The sequence below is a fragment of the Python bivittatus genome, unplaced genomic scaffold (genome assembly GCF_059951505.1).
Source record: "Python bivittatus isolate LINGU-HERP-01145 unplaced genomic scaffold, Pbiv_v1 ctg000700_np1212, whole genome shotgun sequence".
Classification (NCBI taxonomy): Eukaryota; Metazoa; Chordata; class Lepidosauria; order Squamata; family Pythonidae; genus Python; species Python bivittatus.
The window spans coordinates 98057363-98078005 of NW_028277098.1; the positions used below are offsets into that span (position 1 = coordinate 98057363).

The following is a 20643-nucleotide window of genomic DNA, read 5'->3' on the forward strand; positions in this document are numbered from 1 at the left end:
GTGCATGAAACAGAAAAAGTGTCTTGTTGCACGCTTGGAACACTCAAAATGCAACCTTTCGGATTGAAACATTTTGAGTCGGAAATAATTTGAACATCCCTACTCAAATCTACATTACTCAAAACATCAAGGTTTGTTTCATGCCAAAATAAAACTCTCAGCAAAATGCAGGTATTTCATTTCATTATCAGAACAATCATTGAGTCCACAACATTTCACAGTCACAGTGTTTTGCGTATCCCTAGGGCAGTGTTTCTCAACCTTGGCAACTTTAAGACGTGTGGACTTCAACTCCCAGAATTCCCCAGCCAGCAGAATTCCCCAGCCAGTCCACATGTCTTAAAGTTGCCAAGGTTGAGAAACACTGCCCTAGATATTGTGAGGAAAGAGTAAAGAGTGTCTCTTTTTTTTGGACAGTAGTGCTTTTTTTGAGGTAGTAGAAAAATGAACTTGGCTGTGTTTTGTCTGCACTTGTTCTATTTTTGCAGTTCTGCAAACTCTCATCACCTGCCCAAATAAACGATGTGCTATTTATTGAACCATAAAAATAGTGTTTGCCTTCTGAGGCTAGTGGTAAGGACCTGCAAAGATCAGCATTCGTTGTGGCTCATCTGGAATTGCCAGAAGCATTCTCTTCTTGAAATCCACCCAAGCATCGTGGCCCTTAGTGTTAAGGCATTCTTACTGGGAAGGGCTGTTTCTTTTTCTCTTTCTCCTTCAAGCTGTCTTAACGGATGGCTGTGGTCACCTCTTGTTATGAGTATCAGCAAGCTCATGGCCTTTTCCCTGATCTAAGCCCTTGGGATAGAACTGTGTGCGTCCTGCCATTCTTTCTCCCTGCGTGGCTGTTGTCCAAACTCCCAGAATAAGTGTGTGGGGTTTGTGGGATATATGTGCCCCCCAGGACTTCCTTTGCAGTCCCAGAACCCCCAAGAGCAAGCAAGTTGAACATTTTAGATCTCTTTTGGGAGGAGATAGAATGGTGAGGAGCAAATTAGTGCCTAAAGAGCCCATTTGCGGTAATGGTTAAGGTGCTGACCACCAGGAGATTCTGAGTTCTAGTCCCACCTTAGGCATGAAAGCCAGCTCTCTCTCTCAGCCCAACCCACCTCACAGGGTTATTGTTGTGGGGGAAATAAGAGGCAGGAGTATTAGGTATATCTGCCACCTTGAGTTGATTCTCTCTCTCTATAAATATATAGACAGAATAAAACAACAACAAGAATAATAATAGTAAAAAACCTTGTACCAATAGTAATATAAGGACGGTTTTCCCCAAATTAGCCCATTAGTCTAATTGAGATCTAAGGAGTAGATGCATTTTGCCACTTAAAGAAAGAGAGATTCCCAAAATGATGTCTGATAGCATTGATAGCCTCTTAGTGTCACTGGCCAGAGCCCCAGGCAGGGCAGGAAGAGGAAATGTAGACTCAAACTAGAAAAAGTTGCCCGTCTCTATCTTAGGGTCTGAGATACTTTTTAGGTCTTAGACGCCAAATGTTTGACCCATCCTGTTCCCGTGGTGCTAAAGGGAACAGAATTTGTTTGCTTAAAATACTTTTTTCTTTAGGTGGCCATGTTGGCTGAAGGTAAAGAATGGTCTATTGAAACATCTGCTGCTCGCAACTGGAGTCCTCCACAGCCCAAAGTTGCTTTGTCCTCAGCTCATCGGTAGACGTTCCTTTGTTTTGCTTATATTTTAAGGCTATAATTTTAGCTACCAAAGCACAGTAATTTGAGGAATACAGCCAAACATTAGAGAGCGTGTGCGTACGTGTAAGTTGCGGCTTTACATCTCTTGCTCTGTTCTCCAGAGAGGGTTTAGCATTCACTGGTTTTCTCCTGAACAAAAGGCAGAATATAAATCTGACAGCTAAAACTAGCAAATTAACTAAAAATAGATGCCCTGTAAAGGGCAGATGTGCCATGTCTGTTCAGAGGGATTTCATGTGTGTGCCCAACTTTGCATACAGCCTTCCTAGGTTAGCAGTGGTGTGGCAGTTTGTGTGTTGCAGTATGAGACAAGAAACCTGCACTTATAATTTATATATTTTGTCTTTTGTATGATTTCATTTTTATGTTGTTGTTTTCTGCAGAAGCTCTATGGGGCAACCGCAAAATGCTGGTACCACTTCTGATAAAGCATTTGAAGACTGGTTAAATGATGAAGTTGGTTCCTATCAAAGGTAAACATTTTATATGGAATTCAGCAAAAAGCCTTGAAGACTTTTTTTTTTTTATGCCTTCAAGTCAATTTTGACCCAGGGTGACTGCCTGAACAAGTTCCTGCAGTTTTCTTGGCAACATTTTTGGAAGTGGTTTGCCATTGCCTCCTTCCCAGAGCCAAGAGAGAGTGACTGGCCCAAAGTCACCCAGCTGACTTTGTGTCTAAGGTGGGACTAGAACTCAGCTCTCTGAGTTCTAGCCTGTTGCCCTTAGCCATTACACCAAACTGGCGCTCTCAGCACTTTAAAGACCAGCAAACGCATTTTGATTATAAATAGCTTGTCCTCCCTTCCTTTTGTGTTCCAATTCAGCGGCCAAGAGAATCGCTATGTGGGGTTTGGGAACACAGTTACTCCTCCAAAAAAGGAAGACGACTTCCTCAATAATGCCATGTCCTCTCTCTATTCAGTAAGTAGATGTTTTTCGTACATGTGCTAATTTAAGACATTGCTTTACTTTTCTATCATTTCTAATATTTTTAAAATAATAAAGTTAGGAATCCTAGCATGATTGGATGATTTTACTCTAGTCTGGAGTAAAAGTTGAAAAGATTTACAGTTTTAAATTATTTCAGCCATTACAGTATAATCTTGAAAAACGAAGAATACTGGGAATTGTTGGATAAAGGTCTGTGAATGCTTTTGCGTGTATATATACTTTCCTGGCATCCCAAGCAAAAATGATAATTTACTCCTGTCTTCTTTATCATTATTTCTAGTTTACAAGATCATAATCATTTATTCCATATTATAAGATTGTAACATAACAATGTTTGTGTTAACTGAGGGAATGCTAATCTTTCTTGTTTCTCTATAGGTTTTTTCAGTAAATGCTGAATCAGTAGCTGGGTGCATGAAATGGAAAATGCATTTCAAATGACCCATTACATTCTAATAAACCATTTCAGAACAGCCCCATTGCAGATATATAAATGGAAAAGCAGGACTACTGACTTTCGATCTCTTTTTTCAGGGCTGGAGTAGTTTTACATCTGGAGCAAGCAAGTTCGCTTCTGCAGCTAAAGAGGGTGTAAGTAAACATTCCGACTGGCAAATGGATCTATTCATTTTATTCTCAGATGGATTTCTTTTAGAAACTTTTTTTACAGGAATAAGTCTCATAAAAAAGTTACGAGTCATAACTAATAACCAAAAAATTAATGCTAGTTTTTTCCCCCCCAACATATTTTGGGTCAGCTAAATTTATTAAATACTTCTTGACGTTTTGGTGATTTTATCATCTCAGGTTTTGGGGAATTACTGGCCAAATTTGTATGGAATAGTAAGCCAGGTTTGCAATAAATTTGCTTCTATGTATTGTACACGTATGCTTCTATATAAAGTACTTTCACGTCCATTTGATTCTTAGTTCAGTATATGTGGGTAAAGAAATGAGAAAGGCTTTGTCTGATATGCCACCATGGCTGTCCTGACTTTTCTTCTCACTACAAACCAGGATTCATAAACTGGACCTGAACCCTTCAGATATATAAATGGAGAAGCAGGCTAGGTTCCTAAATTCAGATCAGATGTTAAACAAGCCATTCCTGATTTATGTAACCCATCACACCATAGGAGCCAAGCAGCCACCAATCACTTGTGTACATAAGAAGTCAATTTATTTACAGAAACTTGCATGTGCCAGAATTATGTCTTATTCTGTATGAATGCCACCACTCCGATGAAACCCTTAGAGGGCCATGCTCATCTATCAGTAGATTGCAGCTGCCATATGAATCAACAGCTTGTCTGAATCCTTCCTCAGAGAAGGGTTATCTTTTAAAATATCTGCCACTGAATGCAGTAAGAAGTAATCCAACCCATTTTGCTGCTGAAGGCAGAGTCCAAACAGCGTATGTCTCCTGCAGGACCAAAACATGTTACACTGATCAGGTATAATTTTTGTCTTCATTTAGTTTTCCCCATCCTGGCCATACATTTATAGAGCTTCCTGTTAGGAAATATGAGACCATCCTGGGAAGGACCATCTAAGGCCAGTGTTCCATTTCCAATAAAAACTAGTGTTTCTCTCTCTCGAAACAAGATCTTGACCTGACTGCACATATCTATCAGTAGATTCTTGTATGACAAAGTATGTCGCCTTGGCTTGTGGACATTTTTTATCTAATTTCTGTAGATTTATTTCATCTTGTAAAAAGCTTTGTTTTTACTTTCCTAGTCATTTTCAAAATGTAAGTTTGGGAATGGCCAAGATGTTTACAGATAGTTGACTTCAGGAAAAATTGTGATGTTGGGTGGCCTTGAATAACCAGCCTACATTGTTTTCGTGCATTGTTTTCTAGTTTAAATGTAAAATGGCTCAGATATTTCATTGTAATATTAAATAAGCATGGTTCTTACAAACATGTAAAATATTGCTTAGGCTGTTAAATATGAAGGCTTACAAAGCAAAGTTATATAACTTGTTTTTGCCCACCAAGAATCATATTGCTGAGATGATGTTTGTAATAATAGCACATATTTGCCATTGTACCTTGCGTTTTCTTGTTTTTGCATCTGTGTGTTCTCTGTTTTTTCCCTATAGCTTTCAAACTTGATAGATTCATAAGATTGTTTCAGAAGGATATGAAAGATTGTTAGCCGATTGAAAAATAAAGAAATTAGTAGAATATATTTGGGTAGTGTTCAAAGCCTCCTGTGTGGATAGACTCTAACAAAGCATAATTTGGGATCTGGGGACATAGTTGTTGCCAGTTCCTTAAGGTGGTAGTTTGATTTGCAGAGTGTTTGAATTTTTAATTTCTAAAAGGACATATGAGATTGAAATAAGGCAATTTTGCTTTTGTCAACAGGCTACCAAGTTTGGATCTCAGGCAACTCAAAAGGTAACTCACAAACTATTGAACACTAAAAACCTTGTATTGGTTCTATTTTCCTTGTAGTTGATCTCCTGAATCTCCTCTGAGAAGTAACACAGATCACTGTATGCTTAATTAAATAGCAGATGAAAGCAAGGGGTGAACCCGTTCACTCTTTAGCTGCCTAGTTAGTTATTTGCTGCAGTGTTGAGCAATATCTACAGTGTTAGTGAGAATCTGTTTTTAAACCTCTTGTTTTTGTCCTTGGCATCAGCTTGTGTTAGCAGTAAATTGTACAGTCAAGTTTCAGGCTGTTGAAATAACCCAGTAAGGCAACCTCGTTAGACTTCGGTAGCAAGGCACACCCTGCTTCTTATCCTTTCCAAATGCAGTTGGAAACAACTGTCCACAGCTTACTCAGCTGTATTTTGGGGCTTCTGATTGCAACAGGCTGGATGATATCTCTTTGGTTTGTTTTATGTATGTTTCTTGTAGTGTTTCCAGCCCCTGCATTTGGACAGCAATTGTAAGCCCACACAGACTGTGGGCAGCAGTTTCTAAGCCATGTAACTTGCTGGTATCCATCAAACTTACATCTTGTGCAAAAGCAGTCATTGTATGTGTGTGCAGATAGATGATGGATGGATAGATAGATAAGGTAGGATGAAAATCTAATAATAATGTGAAACAATTAAACAGAACTTAGGTTGAGTTTATACTCTTTTTGTACATCACACAATTTATACATATCTTACATTTTACCTGACACTACTGAATGTATTACTGTCATATTAAGACTTTCCCTTGACACAGACAAATTAAGGAGACATGAATAAATCTACAGAGCAAACTGTCTAATGCAGTATTTCTCAACCTGAGCAACTTGAACAGGTATGGACTTCAACTCCCAGAATTCCCCAGCCATCATGCTGGCTGGGGAAATCTGGGAGTTGAAGTCCATACCTGTTCAAGTTGCTCAGGTTGAGAAACACTGGTCTAATGTAATGTCAGAACGGATACCATGATCCCTGCATAAAACTATATAACCTGTTGTTTATTGTTTAGAGCCATCACATGCCAGCTCCAAATAGTTTTTGAAGTAGTGTCTGAGTGAGGATTGCTTTAGGGGTAAATCATTCCTTGATGTTTAGGGATGCTATGCTGAAATTACAGTGGGAAAGAATGGCTGCCATACAGTCATACAGTCATACTTTTGTGGTGCCATTTGTAGGAACTGACTTGTCCACATGTGGAGTGGCACAGATGAAAAGTGCAGCTCTTGAGATTGTATAAACCTTTCTTCAAGTGGGCATTGTTGTGGAGGTTATGTGTGGAAAGTCGGTTCATATAAGTGTCACTTCTGTTTAGTTTATCTCTCACAATGACCATATATATTTCTGAAGAGCTTGCATCATAGGTAGAAAGCCCAGCTACTTGGGGGTCATATTTGTGATAATAACATTTAATACGCTTTTGCTAGAATTTCCTGTTTGTGGGAAGCTGGTGTAAATTTTCCCCAAATTGTGCAAAATAAAATTTAGAAGTTTTTGAGGTCTGTATTTGATTTGGAAACAGGTATCCAGTGAAGGTAAATCAGTTTCATTATACATCATGTTCAGGCTCTATATAAGTATAGTAAATTGTGGGAGATTTTAAGCCAGGAGTTGGCAATAAAGATTCTGCCCCAGAATGTGATTTTGCTCTCCAAACTAAGAGAAGCTTTTGATTGAAGGCAGTAAGCACGCCATAATCATATACAATGTTTTTGAGGAAGGGAATACAGGTAGTCCTTGCTTAACGACTGTTCGTTTAGTGTCCATTTGAAGTTACGATGACACTAAAAAGTGACTTTTGACTGGTGCCCGAAGTTATGACTGTCGCAGCACCCCCACGGTCATGTGATTGTGATCTAGGCACTTGGCTACCAGCTCACATTTACAACGGTTGCATCGTCCCAGGGTCATGTGATTGCCATTTGCAACCTTCCCAGCCAGCTTCCAGCAAGCAAAATCAATGGGGAACCACGTGATTCACTTAATGACAGCACAATTCGTTTAAGGACCATGTGATTCACTTAACGACCGCAGTGATTTGCTTAATGGCCACTGCAAAAAACTCATAAAAATGGGTCCAGTCACGTGATGATTCGCTTAATGACCACATTGCTTAGTGACCTAAATTCTGATCCCAATTGTGGTCATTAAGCAAGAACTACCTGTATTTGGGCTCCAATACATTAATGCCCAAGGCCAGGAAAGTTTGCAACCCCTGTCTTAAGCCTCTATCTGAATTTAAAGAAGATATTTGCTTCTTAAACAGCATAGGATTATTTCGATATTACCTTTGTTTTCTTTTGTTCTTTCTAACAGAAGTCATCGTTGCTTCCATAGCTGCTAGCTTAAAATCTTGTTAAGTAGTATTAGTAGCCACGTACATATCTGTGCAAAGCACAAGAGATATTCACCACATTTTGAATCAAACTGATTTGAATTCAAAACACCTTGTCTTGAACATAAAACACCTAGTTTTGAATGAGAAACAGGCACTTGAAGGATGAGGTGGGGGGGGTCCATCTTCTTTGCCTTTTTCTATTAGAAGGGTGGCATTGCAGGCCTGAAACAAAGTGTTTTGAATCTGAAATGCTTCAGGTTGAAACTGTTTGCACTGCATTACCGAGCCCTAAACTGGAATTAGCTGTTATCAGCTTCCCTGCCAAGGTGCTTCAGCAGCCATGTTCTTTCTTTTTCAGATTGGGTTATCATAAATGACAACCAGTTTCTCAAATTAGCAAGCTTATTTGTTGCTTTCAGTCTGGCTGTGATATGTATTTGGCAATTTGGTTTGGCACGTTAAACAACAGATTTGCCCTTTTTGTTAGTAAGGCTCTGGTATGTAGGAATAAACAACTTGCTTTCTTGTCTAGGATAAAACAAGTGCTTTAGATCTTTTGCTAAAAGTTGGTTCTTCTACTTCCTTTGCTGTCTTTCTTGTGCTGCCTGGTGTAAAGTTTTGGGGCCAGAAACAGCAGGCAGAGCCGGTAAAGCCCTCTCTTCTCATGCATGGGCGCTTTGTAACTGTGCTGAATTTGTACATCTTGCTGCTAGCTGTGTTTTCCCTTTCACCTTTTATCTTCCCACACACACACTGGGCAAAGCCACCACCATTTTTGTCAAACAGTATTGTCTGCATCTTTCTGTAACGTCTCCTTCAGCTTGCTTAAAATAGGCTGCCTTAGCAAGAGTCTTAAATATATATATATATATTTAAACCCATACTGTTTCGTAAGCGTTAAGATCAAGAGTTCATTTGCCATGGGAGTGGGGAGTGGGATCATGAGTGAGATGCGGCCAGATTTATTGTATGAGAGAAAGCTTTGGATTTGGGGTCGGTAAGAAATATTTCTCAGAAGATCGCCTTAATGGGAGAGAAAAGGTTGCAGGATCCAGTCAAACTTTTGCTGGACTTCAGTGTGCCTTCTCTTTTAAAGATCAGGGATTCCAACATTCAGCATTCCATGGCCAAGAAATTCATATTTCATCAATGGTGCAGATGTTTGCCCTAATCAAGGATACTGATTAGGGTGTGAATAGGTATAGAGGGCCCGTGGCATCCACAGGCTTGGCCACAGTTACAGAGGATGCCAGCCACATTTGTGAACTTCTGGGCTACAAAAGTGGAGGCATCAAAATATGAGCAACGAGTTAGAAAATATTTCCAGGAGAAGAGCAAGAATTTTTCCAAGATTGCCTACAACAGGCATCTTGAGTTACTTGCCTAATCCCCTTGCAATCCCTCTAAAGAACACAAATGCCTTTCTTAGTTTTTCTTTACAGTGCCCTGCAGAAGTCATTCATCCCACCCTTTAGCCATAATTATATATGTCACTCTATTTAAGAATAAGCAAGTAACTGAATCTCCCCAAAGTATCCAATAAGCAACAATAGCAAGAATATATTGTGTACTTACAAACAAATCCAAAGTAAGAGTCAAAAGAGTTCTCTTTGGTCCTGGTTAATGGCAGAAAGGATCATATCCCCAAAATTGAAGCTGGGCACTTACTGATCAAAGAGGACAATCAAGATCTTGTAGTGTTAGAAGCAGAGAGGAGATGTTTGCAGCACATGTATCTTCTAGAAAATCAAGATGCAAGTTATTCCATTTCTTTTTCTCTCTTTGCATCTTCAATTAATAATCTTCCCTTCCATTTGCTGGGGACCCAGTATCCTCTTTTCAATTGTAGTTCCTTTAGAATAGGCCTCCTGAACTCATGTCCCCCCTCCCCCAACGTTTAACTCCAAGTGTCACTCTCCATTGGTCATTCTAACTGGAGCTGCTGGGAGTTGGGGTAAAATGTCATCTCGAGGACTACCTTTGGTCAATAAAAAGAGAACAGAGGAGAAAAAAAACATCCTTCAGATAACAGACCATATCTAGGGCATCAAAATAAAAATGCAAGAGGTCTTGCACAATGTTGATTTTTAATTAATACTATGAATTAACACTTTATTAACACAACTTGACAGACCCTCCAATTAAAACAAAAGCTTCCTGCATCTCTGCCAGTACAGTAGTTCCAGCACTCTTCATGTTTGTGTTGAGCATCATGGCAAAGAGTATATACTCTAAGCCAGTGTTTCTCAACCTTGAAAAACACTGCTCTAAGCTGTGGAAAGAGGTTCTGATGCAGGAGCGTGTCTACTCTGTGTCCTAGAATCAGAAATTCTTAAATGGGAATGCATGTTTTATTTATTTATTTATTTATTTATTTATTTATTTATTTATTTATTTAATTTTATTTATTCATTTATTTATTTATTTAATTTATTAATCAAATGTGTATAACTGCCCATCGCACAGAAAAGCAACACTGGGCGGCTTACAAAATCCAATAAAAACCACACGTATGTAAACAATCAGTATAAAAAATATAAATATCAATATTAAAAGCTAACACGGTAACAAACAAATAGGAAAACCCTAGGCAAGAGAGCATAAGGATAGATAACTCAACAGTGGAGCCATCTAAACATCTTTTAAAAATAATTATTTGGCTACACCTAATGGTAATGTGAAGTTGCCATTACCACTAGCCTCTCACACAACTTTAGTAACACCACATTCCTTCTACATAAATGGCTATCCTGTGGGTTTTCCTCTAGATCAGTGTTCCTCAGTCAGGGCAACTTCCTGATGTACTATGACCTTCAGTACCCACAATTCTCCAGCCAGCATGGCCATTGCCGAGAATTGTGGGAGCTGAAGTCCATACAACTGAAAGTTGCCAAAGTTGGGAGATCTAGATGATCGCATGGTGATCTGGTTCTCGCACAACACTAAGCCAGGATGTTTTAATTTTGGTTTGCTGAACAAGCCATAGTGTCCTAGTTAACAAATTATGCTGTGCCATAATGAGTGGATTCATGCACTGCACTAAGCCGAAAAGAAACTATCCATGTGGCTAAGTATAGTTTATGGCTGCAGCCAGCGGGGCCAAACCACTTGGGTGGAAAAACATGGGGACGATGACTTGTGCAGCAACCATGCCCCTAAAAGAACGCTTTATTTTACAAGAGCCCATCCTTCTGGTCTGCTGTTCCTCGCCGGACCTCGATGAAAGGCCCATTCCAAGAATACAGTGACAGCCCTTTTGTCTTGTGTATCTCAGTGTTCTGTTCCTTTGTGATCTTGTGTCTTGTGCTTCAAGCTCACTCTGTTGCTTGTCATGGACTGCTTAGGGTGTCCTACTTGGTCTTCTTTTTGATTTGAACCTCTACCGGATACTTTGTGCAGTGATACATGTCAGATGTGTCCTGTGGGGTGGAAAAAGTGTTAACTGATTTTTTTTTTGTTTTGTTTTGTTTGCTTTTAACTAGGCTTCAGAGTTAGGTCAAAGTTTAAATGAAAATGTTCTCAAACCTGCACAGGAAAAGGTAACTTTGGAAATAAGTACTTGACTGATGGCTTTTAAATGCAATTTCCTTCTGAACCCCGTAAGCTGATTCAGTATGAATTATGTGTATCTCTAGCATCAGCATAATCCTACCGTCCCAGATCTCATCACTTATAGGTCCTGTCCAAACTTTGCCTGGTTGTATTTCAAGGTATCTACAACCAAAATTCTGGCTGGCTGGTTCAAGTCAGTGTGAAATGTTGCTTTCCCAATCACTTTTCCCTGCTGTTCAGCCCTTCTGTCTCAAATTCAGTATTTCAACCTTTCTAGAAAGAAACTCAAAGTGGAATCCATTCTCTCCTCCCCTTCTCCCCCACAGCCTCTCAGGTAGGTTAGGCTGACCAAGGTCATCCAATGACATTTGTGTTAAACCAGAATTTGTTCCTTGGTTCCCTTGCCCTAGTCGCTCCTAATAACTCCGCCATACCCTCTTTTGTCAACTCACATCTTCCCGATCAGCAAATTATGACTTTCTTTTCCCTCAGGGAATATAGAATTACCTTTATTTATATAGAACAATCTGAAGTATACCAAAGGTTCTGTAGTATGGGTTAAAAGCTGATTGCAGTGTGTCACTTCTCTTAGGGTATGCTGTATCACTTGAAAATGTATTTGGGAAACTGCTTGTTTGCAGCATCCATTTGGAACCCTTTTCTTTATGTTGGAAGCTTACTTACTTGGCAGGGGGGTTCTTCAGACTTTCCATGATAAAAGCATGTTTTGATGACCTGTACTTCCTCAAGCATTCAGTCCCCTTTTAGTATCCCTAAAAAACTGAGAGAATTTTCAGTCTTTGAGTGATCAGTGGCAAATAACAAAATATGATAAACGCCCTCTAGACATTGTAAATTAGATACAGAATGAATTGTCCCACTCATTTTGTATGCTTGAGGATTAAAATCTGGACATCAGGATACCAAAGAGAATGCTACGAACTTTGTGCAGAATTCTACATAGGGTTGCACTTATGATATACAACCCCCTGCTTTATACTTGTCTTATTGCTTTAATAAGAGCTCTTTTCCACGAAGCCCCTTGCAACATTGCTTCTTGGGAGTTTAGTAGGTTGGATCCAAAACCTTTGCATTCCCCTGACAGTATTGTGAAGAGTCGTCCTTTTTAATAAGCAGTTTTCTCTCGCATCCTGGCTTCCTTGTGGAAGAAACCATTTCTTTTACGTTTGTGTAATGAGTTTTTCTCACAGGCTGCCTTGATCTACATCTAACTCTGGACCACTTGATTCATGTAGGTGAAAGATGGGAAAATTCTGGATGATGTTTCCCAGGGAGTCTCGCATTTTGCTTCCAAGGTATGAAGTGGCCTGCCTTGCAACCAGGAGGCCCTGTGTTAAGCCAGTTTCCATATTCCTGTTGCACATGGAGCTCCAGTGCAAGGAATGATTTCTCTTGCAGCCAGACAGCCTTGTTGTTTCCTCCCTTGTTTGAGCCGCAGCTCATCCATTATTTCTAACTCCCAAAGTCACATCTCTTTTACATGGCAAACAAATTTGAAAGTTCCTTAACCCAGCAGTAGCCGGTATGACTGCCAATGTTAGACTCAGCTGTGGAGTATTATGGAAGTGTGGGTGAGGTGTGTCCAAATCTTGGGTTTATCAATATTTAGTATTAATCAGATTAGCACTCGGTTTGTATCAAGGGATAGTCCAAGCTACTGTTTATAAAAATAATTAAAGGTCAGCCTATGTGCCATTGATGTGACAATTGAAAGAAAGCTTTTGTGCTGTCAAGAAGCATCTCCCAAAAGTGTTATTACGTCTTAATAAAGGCTATGCTGAAAAATGATGGAACAGAACAATTGATGAGCCATATTGCAAAGGAATATGGAAACAGCTTAATTTGAGCGCACGTCCTTCTAAAACTTGCTAATTGATGTGTCTTCTCCCTCTCCTCCTGTTCTTGCTGCCATTATTCAATGAAACTGGTAAGTGCTAATGCCTCCTGGTTTTAAATAGGTTTTAACCAAATGATTTTAGTTTTAAATGTGTAATTTTTGATTTTTTTTTTTCAAAAGCGGCATGAATATTTGATCAGGTTTCTTTTCGGTATTTTAAATAGTAATAATGTAGTCTTGGTATTGTTCAACAAGAATATCTTGCATCCATTTTTTATATAAAGTAGGCGCTGCCACCTTATTTCTTAAATTTTATTCAGCAAGAATATTTTAAAACCCTGCTTCTTTTGCTCAGAGTCGGGTTCCAGCAGTGTTGCTTAGTATCTTTTAGCTCGCGATGTTATGGGTTGGGAAGATGATGATGATGATGATGATGATGATGATTTCGTATGCCTCCTGGTGTGCGGAAGGAAGAAAGGAAAGGAAGAAAGGTTAGGACAAAATTGGGAGGGCCCATGTCTATTTTATTAGATGTATTTGCACGCACATAAAGGTTTGCTAATTCCACAGAATCTGGTCCAGTCCTTGAGAAGAAGTGGCTTTGGGGTAGTGTAAGAGAATGGTTCAGTTGAGGCCAACCAAACTTCTCCTGCACATGGCCTTTTACATATTTGTATATTAATTGCATGTTTAAATCTAGAACAAAAATATGACCATAGCATCATGTTTTTTTTTAATCACTATGGCCACTACATGGGTTTGCGCCTATTGTGGTGTGAGCAAAGCAAAAAGGAAACCAGGTCCTGTGATTTGTTGAGTAACTCTAAGCACATTAACCAGAAAGATCTGAATCGATCCTGTTGGATTCTCAGACATGGACACTTCAGTTTTTAATTTGTGTTGGTGAAGAAGCCAATCAACTTTCGGTTCATGAAAGTCATGGGGATTGGTGGCTATTAGCCTTGAGGGTGGTGGGACTGCCTCTGAAGACCATCTGCCGGGGAACTGGTGGGCTTCCTTGGGCAGTTGGTTGGCCACTGGGAGAACAGACTGCTGGACTAGATGGGCCAGGGGCCGATTCAGCAGCGCACTGCTTATGTTCTTATTTAGGAATACAGTTGCTTGCTAAGCCCCATTCTGTTTTCTTGGTTTCAGAGGTTGATAAAGGAAGGGGCTTATATCTGTGTCCCACAGTTCTTTCACCCTGCAACCTTTCTGTTTGCTTTATTATCTTTTTCTCCCCCACAGGTCCAGGGAGTAAGTACTAAAGGCTGGCGAGATGTGACCACTTTTTTTTCTGGAAAAGCAGATGGGCCTTCCGAAAGGTATGGTAGATGCATACACTCAGGTTTTGTACTAGATAATATAACCTCTATTACATATAACTTGCAAATGGGGTTCAGGCTATCTGAAAAAGGGTATGTTCCCTCATGAGCCTAGTCAAACTTCTAACATTTTCAGGAGGAGCCCCATCAGTCCCATCCCTAACAGAAATCTATTTATGAACAAGAAAGAAGGCCTTTATCAGCAGCTGTTCTCAAACTTTGAGACTTGCTACAATTGATGATGGGCTAGTTCTCGTTCTGTTACTCACTCCTGGGAAGCAGAAACCTTTTTATTTAAGCCAGGGTTCTCATATGCACACTTTTAATTTGTGCTAAATTAGAGATTGGTGAGTTTTGTTGAAATGAGGGGGCTTTTGACATTGTTTTATCATATTTTCATTGTATATATTCCTATTCTTAGCTATTTTATGCCCTGTTTGTTGGCAAGGAAGCAGGCTATAAGCCCAGTGTTTAAGTAAATGCCGATAAATCATTTTGTTTGGCTGGTATTGTAGTCAAAGGGATCCTTTTTAAAAATGATAAGCAGATCTAGTTTCTCCTTCATAGTTTTTTTTCTCTTAATTCAGTATCTTTTTAAGCTGAAGCAAAGTTTAAATCAGATCAAGAGTAAATGAAGCCTTAAAAAGGGGGAAATCGGTTGTCTCAAGACTTAATTATACTTCATTCCCAATTATTTCAATGGGGCTATTCAATATAAATATTTGGATCCAATCCTTTTAATGAAAAGTAACAGTTCTGCTTCTCAAAATCCCATGCTTTAATCCTTCATTTTCAGCCTTGTTCCATCATATTCAATAAACTTCCGGGGAAGCTTAAAACTTGAGAACATTCCATTGTATTCCTCTCATGTCAGAACAATTTCTTTATTTTCTAAATAAAGAAAATAAGTAAAGTATAACTGATAGAGCAGGATCTTATTTCCAGAATGCTGCTGGTCAGATGATAAGCTGCTCAGAGCTGATTGGGGGTCTGGAAGAGCACAGGGGCCAAAGTCCTGTGACCTTGCAACAAACTGGGGTCTCCCACATGACCATGTTTTTTGGGATAAAACACTAGAGGTTATTAAACAAGCTTATGTGTTTACAAAGTCCAAAAACATGCAAGAAAATGAATCAATAAACAGCCAGTATAATTTATTAAATATTGTGTATTGGCAATGACGTGCAAGGCAATCAGTCACTTGATATCAGTGCTTATATTAGTTGTTTGCAGACTAACATAACAGCCTTAAGCAGTTAGTAGTTTAAAGGTTAACATGGAGGTTTTTGGCCAACGCATCTTAATTAAACTAAGCAGTGGGCATACAGTCTAATCAAATCAAAGTTTTATTATAGTCATAGACCAGCATAGGGCATACAGTCTAAAACAACAGCTAATGCGTTAAAGAGAAAGTTCAGAGGAGGGGAGAGACTAGTGGGGGAATTGGGCTTTTATAGTTTAAACGGGCATACAGAGCTCAGCTAGAGATGGAAGTAGCAGAGATGTAAAAAACAGACTAAATAACTTGCAAGACTTCTCACTAAAGATTTCACATGAAGCGAAGAAAGCAAGAGATTAGAATGGAACATTCCCACCTCCATACACATATGCTCACAGGGTAGGGAAGGTTCATTCTGTTGCAGGACACAGCTTAGCTTGGGAACAGGAAAGAAAGGAAGACAAGGTTGTGTGAACCAAGGAGAGGGAGAAAGACTCAGCATACCTAGCAGTGCTGTTCCTGCGGTCTGGCATTGCTGATGCATGGAGTTGGAGGATGAAAGGGTGAGAGCGTGAAAGAAAGAAGAGAGTTGCTCCAATGCGCAGGAATAGTTCTCTGGATGAAAACCAAGGGGAGGAAGAGGGAAGGAAAAGAAATCAAAAGAAAAAGCACTAAAAGAAGCATGACCTATTTTTTTCTAAAAAATTTTTATCCTGAGGCACATGTATGGTCAGTCTTCCCCTTCATAGAAAAAGGGGAAAAGGAAGGTCATAGAGACCCCTCCCTCCCAAAAAAAAATCATGAAGGGACAAAGAAGGGGAACAGGTTTGGCCATATGGCAGGATGGTTTTATGGTTTTTCTCCCAGTATGAGTCAAGGATTGCAGAAGAAGTTCTGGCTTCTTCAGAAGGATTTGAGCAGGAAGAATTCATAGCTCAGAGAGATTCCTGCAGAGAGCTAGATCTTTCACTGTTTCATCTGCAAATTCTTTGCATATACTTACAATTGCCTAGTTTTGAGGAAAATTGTCCCATGATTCACCTTAATATCATTTTCTTCTCTAATGTTGTCTGCTGAGCAATGAGTCATAGACAGGTCTCCTAGGACACCCTGATTCTCTACCAGACTAGGGCCTCCTTTCTGGCCACCCAGACTTGCCTGCCAGCCTTCTTCTAGAGCAGTGGTCTTCAAACTTGAGATACCTGAGGAACCTTCCCAATGTAAAAACACAGCACGGAATCCATTAATAAATGCATTTCACGTAATACCTTGTCACAGACCTCTCTGTTTCAAACAAAACAAAGGAATGAAGACAGTTTCACTGTAATCATAAGAGTAAACTGTCATGTTGAACCCCTGGATGATTCTCATGGATCCCTGGGGTTCTGAGGAACACAGTTTGAATACCACAGTTCTAAAGCATAAGGGTTCCAGCTGGTGTAAAACTGGTCTGGACCTCATTTCTTGACCAGAGTATTGAAGCTGTGCAAGCCCTGAACCAAATTGGAGAGATACGATTTAGGGAGGAGGGTAGCAAATCAGGTAACAACCTAAAATATCTTGGGAACACATTTTCTCTTAACTTTATATGTAGTAGAGTAGAGTAGAGTAGAGTAGAGTAGAGTAGAGTAGAATAGAATAGAATAGAATAGAATAGAATAGAATAGAATAGAATAGAATAGAATAGAATAGAATAGAATAGAATAGAATACTTTATTGGCCAAGTATGATTAGACATACAAGGAATTTGACTTCAGTGCAAAGAGCTCTCAGTGTATTTGCATAGCATCAGGAAATAAAGAATAATAAATATAATAACATTATATACTAAAACTATGCAGTCAGAAGAGGAGAATTGGAGGAAGAATAATACTGTGGCTATTGACTAACATATATTCATTTTTAAAAGGAGAAGATATTATCCAACGTATATTCACATTTGACAGAGCATTATCAGTCACATATTATTTTTTAAAATGTATGTTTTTAAACATCCAGATTACTTTTACAAGCTTTATCTCCAAATAGATAACTGATTTCACATACGTCTTTATAGAAATACTTCAAAGGCCTTTGTGAAAGGAGTTGTTTTCTGTTGAATGGGGAGTCTCTCTCCCATCCTACCCTTGGATTTCTAAGCAGCTACTTGCTTTTATAGTTTCAGGGTTGGTTCTAATTAGAAACCCCTTTTTTTCTTGTCAGATAGCAGAAAATTAATATGGGAGGTTTGAAGAAAAGAGCAGTCATATTTTGTTTCTCTGTGTTGAACTAAACTAGTCCCTATTTTTCTCTGTGCTCCTTTTTGAAAGGCCTCCTGAGGGAGAGAGCTACCAAAACAGTAAAAGTGATGGCTACCAGAACAGCATTGTGGATCAAAGTTTTTGGGAGACCTTTGGCAACTCAGATCCGCCAAAAACCCACAAGTCCCCAAGCAGTGAAAGCTGGACGTACGTGGACAATTCTACTGAGAAGAAAAGCTCCGATAGCTGGGATGTTTGGGGGTCAGGTACCGTTTCCAATAACAAGAACAGTAATGGTGACAGCTGGGAAAACTGGGAGACCAACTGGGAGAATGCAGCAGGGGAGGGCAAAGCCAAAAAGACTTCCAAGAAGACCACAAAAGAATCCTCTTCAGCTGCTGAAGATGAATGGGACAATCACAACTGGTAGGACTCATTCCCTAACCAGCACAGCAGAAGAAAAAAAATCACACCTCTAATGGAAGAATCTCCCACCTCACTGGACTAACGTCATTTGGGGAGCCTGTTCAAACCTCATGCTCACTGTTCCATTCTCTTTCCACTTCCTGTTTACAACCTCCACAACAAGAACATTGGTTTGCAGATTCTTGTAATTACCATATGAAGATCCAGTCATTTCATGGAAATGATCGTTGCATTAGATATATTCTCATTGTGCTGCTGTCCTTGTGGGGTTTGCCAACTTCCTTAAATCAAGAGTTTGGAGGAAGCAAGTCCATGCAAGCATACTATCCTAGCACAACACTGCATGTGTAGTCTGGCATAGTTGCCCAACTTCTCTTTGGGACTTCAGCTGATGTTTTGGAGGACTTTTGGATAGTCTGGTATGGGGGTATCTTCAGCCAATTAACATTTTGTGACTGAGATGGGATGGCTTTGAATCAAGCCAAAATACTATTTAAGATATTGTAGAAGCAGTTCTTAGATTGTTTATTTGAGGGTGTTTATTTTTTAAAGAAGCTCTCAGCTTGATAACTTCAGTTCTCTTTCTTAGAAGGAAACAAACTGAGCTTTTCTAAAAGCTTTTCTGAAAATTCCTGTTCTTGTCTTTGGTTGCTTTTCAATAGGCGTGTATAAGATTCCTCATCCTTTTTTTTCCTTTATCCATTAAATTAAATCTTCCATATTCTTTTCCTCCATCTAAGGTTCCATATGCTCCTCAATTTTAGCAAAATTGCTAGATATAAACCATGATGGAAAGATAGACAAGATAGGTGACAGTTTCAATACAGAACGTGCAGAGGTCAGAAGCAAACGTCTTTCTAACTAAACAAAAGCAAATACTAATTTGGTACTTCGCACTTAAAGGAAATTTATAAGATTCCATATTAGATTTCCAACTTCCTCTTTCCCTTCCCCTCCTCCCTCCGTGCCCGGAAGGAAACTAGTGAAGAGTAATCAGATTACAATTTTATCATTTTGAACTATACTGCATGAGTTTGGAAAAAGAATTCCAGTATCCTTTTCTACAAGGTAATATGTCAAGTCTGTTTCCGGTGCTTGTGATCAGTAGATTGTTTTTTGTAATCTCTGTATGTTTAAATACTATAGCACAGTGTTAGACTGCTAAGATGTGGAACACACTGAATCATGCTAAAATTGGCTGAAGTCCAGAATGGATGTCAAAATGAGACTTTTCAGGAACCAGTATGAAAATCTTGTTTGCAGAACCTGTGTTTCTTTATCCAAGAAAACCTTTGGATTGACTAATGAACTGTGTGACGTCTGATGAGCCTTGATACAGACTTCCAGTTTCTCAGAATTTAGCTAAAGTTGTCTGCTGTATATAACTGTGTGTGTGTATCAGTGCACACAGATACACACACATCCAGATCATGAAGTATTAACAGTTTCCTACAATTTTTATGTATTGTTCAATATGTCAGTATCTACCTTGTGAAGAAATATGAAGTCCTTGGGCTGTTGTGTGGTACTTTTCACTCGTTTTTCAAATTACTAGCCAAACATTTCCTCTTTCTCGTTAATTTTGCTTCACCATCTCAGTGGTTGCTCGCCTTCTGCTCTTCTAATCAGACTATGGTGGCAATGGTTAGGTGATCTGTGCCTGTCCTTCAAGAAGGTGTTTTCTTTTTTGCCAAACTTCTGAGATTTTGTGACCTCACAAAAACTGCACCTTACTTAAAAAAAAAAAAAAAAAAGAATGTCTCAGCATAGAGTTAATTTTGCTATTTCTTTTGCTGATGCATCCATTTTTCCCAATGGCATGAATTTTTCCATGTGAGTTTTTACGTTTCTCATTTCCTACTCCCCAGATCACTGCATAGAAACTTAATTGTATATTTTGCATGTAAACTAGCATCAGCGTCTATCTAATTTTGCTTATCTGATCTGTTCAGAACATGTGCTGTTTAAATCTTTGCTGCATTTAACTGTGAAATTCAAGGAGAGGGGAGCATATTTGAACTCTGTGTCTACATTAATGTATTTTTTGCCTCATTGCAATTTTTACCATCTCCTAAACTCCTCATATAAGAATATGTTTATTTTTAAAGCAGCCTTTCCATTTTTTTATCCAAAGGTAGGGTTGATTTTTTTTCTCAAATTATATCTTTTCAGACTACAATCTCTTCCCTTTGAGAATCACCTCTTTGCCTTTCCAATTTTTAAATGAGATCATGGTACTGCTGTCACCTTAGTAAAAATTATACAGAGTGAGGAACGCAAGTATCAAACACCAAGATGACTCTAAAAATCATGATCTTACCTTGGTGATGAAGAAGGTAGCACACAGTTCACCGTTACAGCTAGCGTGGGCATTTCTCAGTTTTGCATTGCTACCTCTATGGAAGAAAAGATACTTCTCTTGATCTCACAGATGTATTACAGGTTTGCAAGTAGCTTTTTTTCTTGGCTACCTATTATAGAAACACTTTTATGAACAAAATCTTTAAGAAAAGGGGTTACAAACGGATAAATAGGAGATCACAGTTGTCATAGTTCATGTTTAATTGTATGGTATTCCCCAAGTGGCC

The 20643-nt window shown here is 39.1% G+C and overlaps 1 protein-coding gene across 5 annotated transcripts in view; it reads left to right on the forward strand.

The window, feature by feature from the left end:
- ARFGAP1 (ARF GTPase activating protein 1) overlaps positions 1 to 19813 on the forward strand; it is a 39361-nt gene extending 19548 nt beyond the window's left edge. For 2 of the 5 annotated variants that reach the window (XM_088153331.1, XM_088153332.1), the window contains exons 5-14: positions 1571 to 1671; positions 2097 to 2186; positions 2538 to 2634; positions 3199 to 3255; positions 5039 to 5071; positions 7968 to 8081; positions 10918 to 10974; positions 12244 to 12303; positions 14094 to 14170; positions 17699 to 19813. In XM_088153331.1, the coding sequence (XP_088009457.1) occupies positions 1571 to 1671; positions 2097 to 2186; positions 2538 to 2634; positions 3199 to 3255; positions 5039 to 5071; positions 7968 to 8081; positions 10918 to 10974; positions 12244 to 12303; positions 14094 to 14170; positions 17699 to 18059 (1047 nt within the window). In that variant the 3' untranslated portion in view covers positions 18060 to 19813. The remainder of the gene's footprint in view (positions 1 to 1570; positions 1672 to 2096; positions 2187 to 2537; positions 2635 to 3198; positions 3256 to 5038; positions 5072 to 7967; positions 8082 to 10917; positions 10975 to 12243; positions 12304 to 14093; positions 14171 to 17698) is intronic. The other 3 variants (XM_088153333.1, XM_088153334.1, XM_088153335.1) reach the window with 3 other exon arrangements.
- The last annotated feature ends 830 nt before the right edge of the window (positions 19814 to 20643 follow it).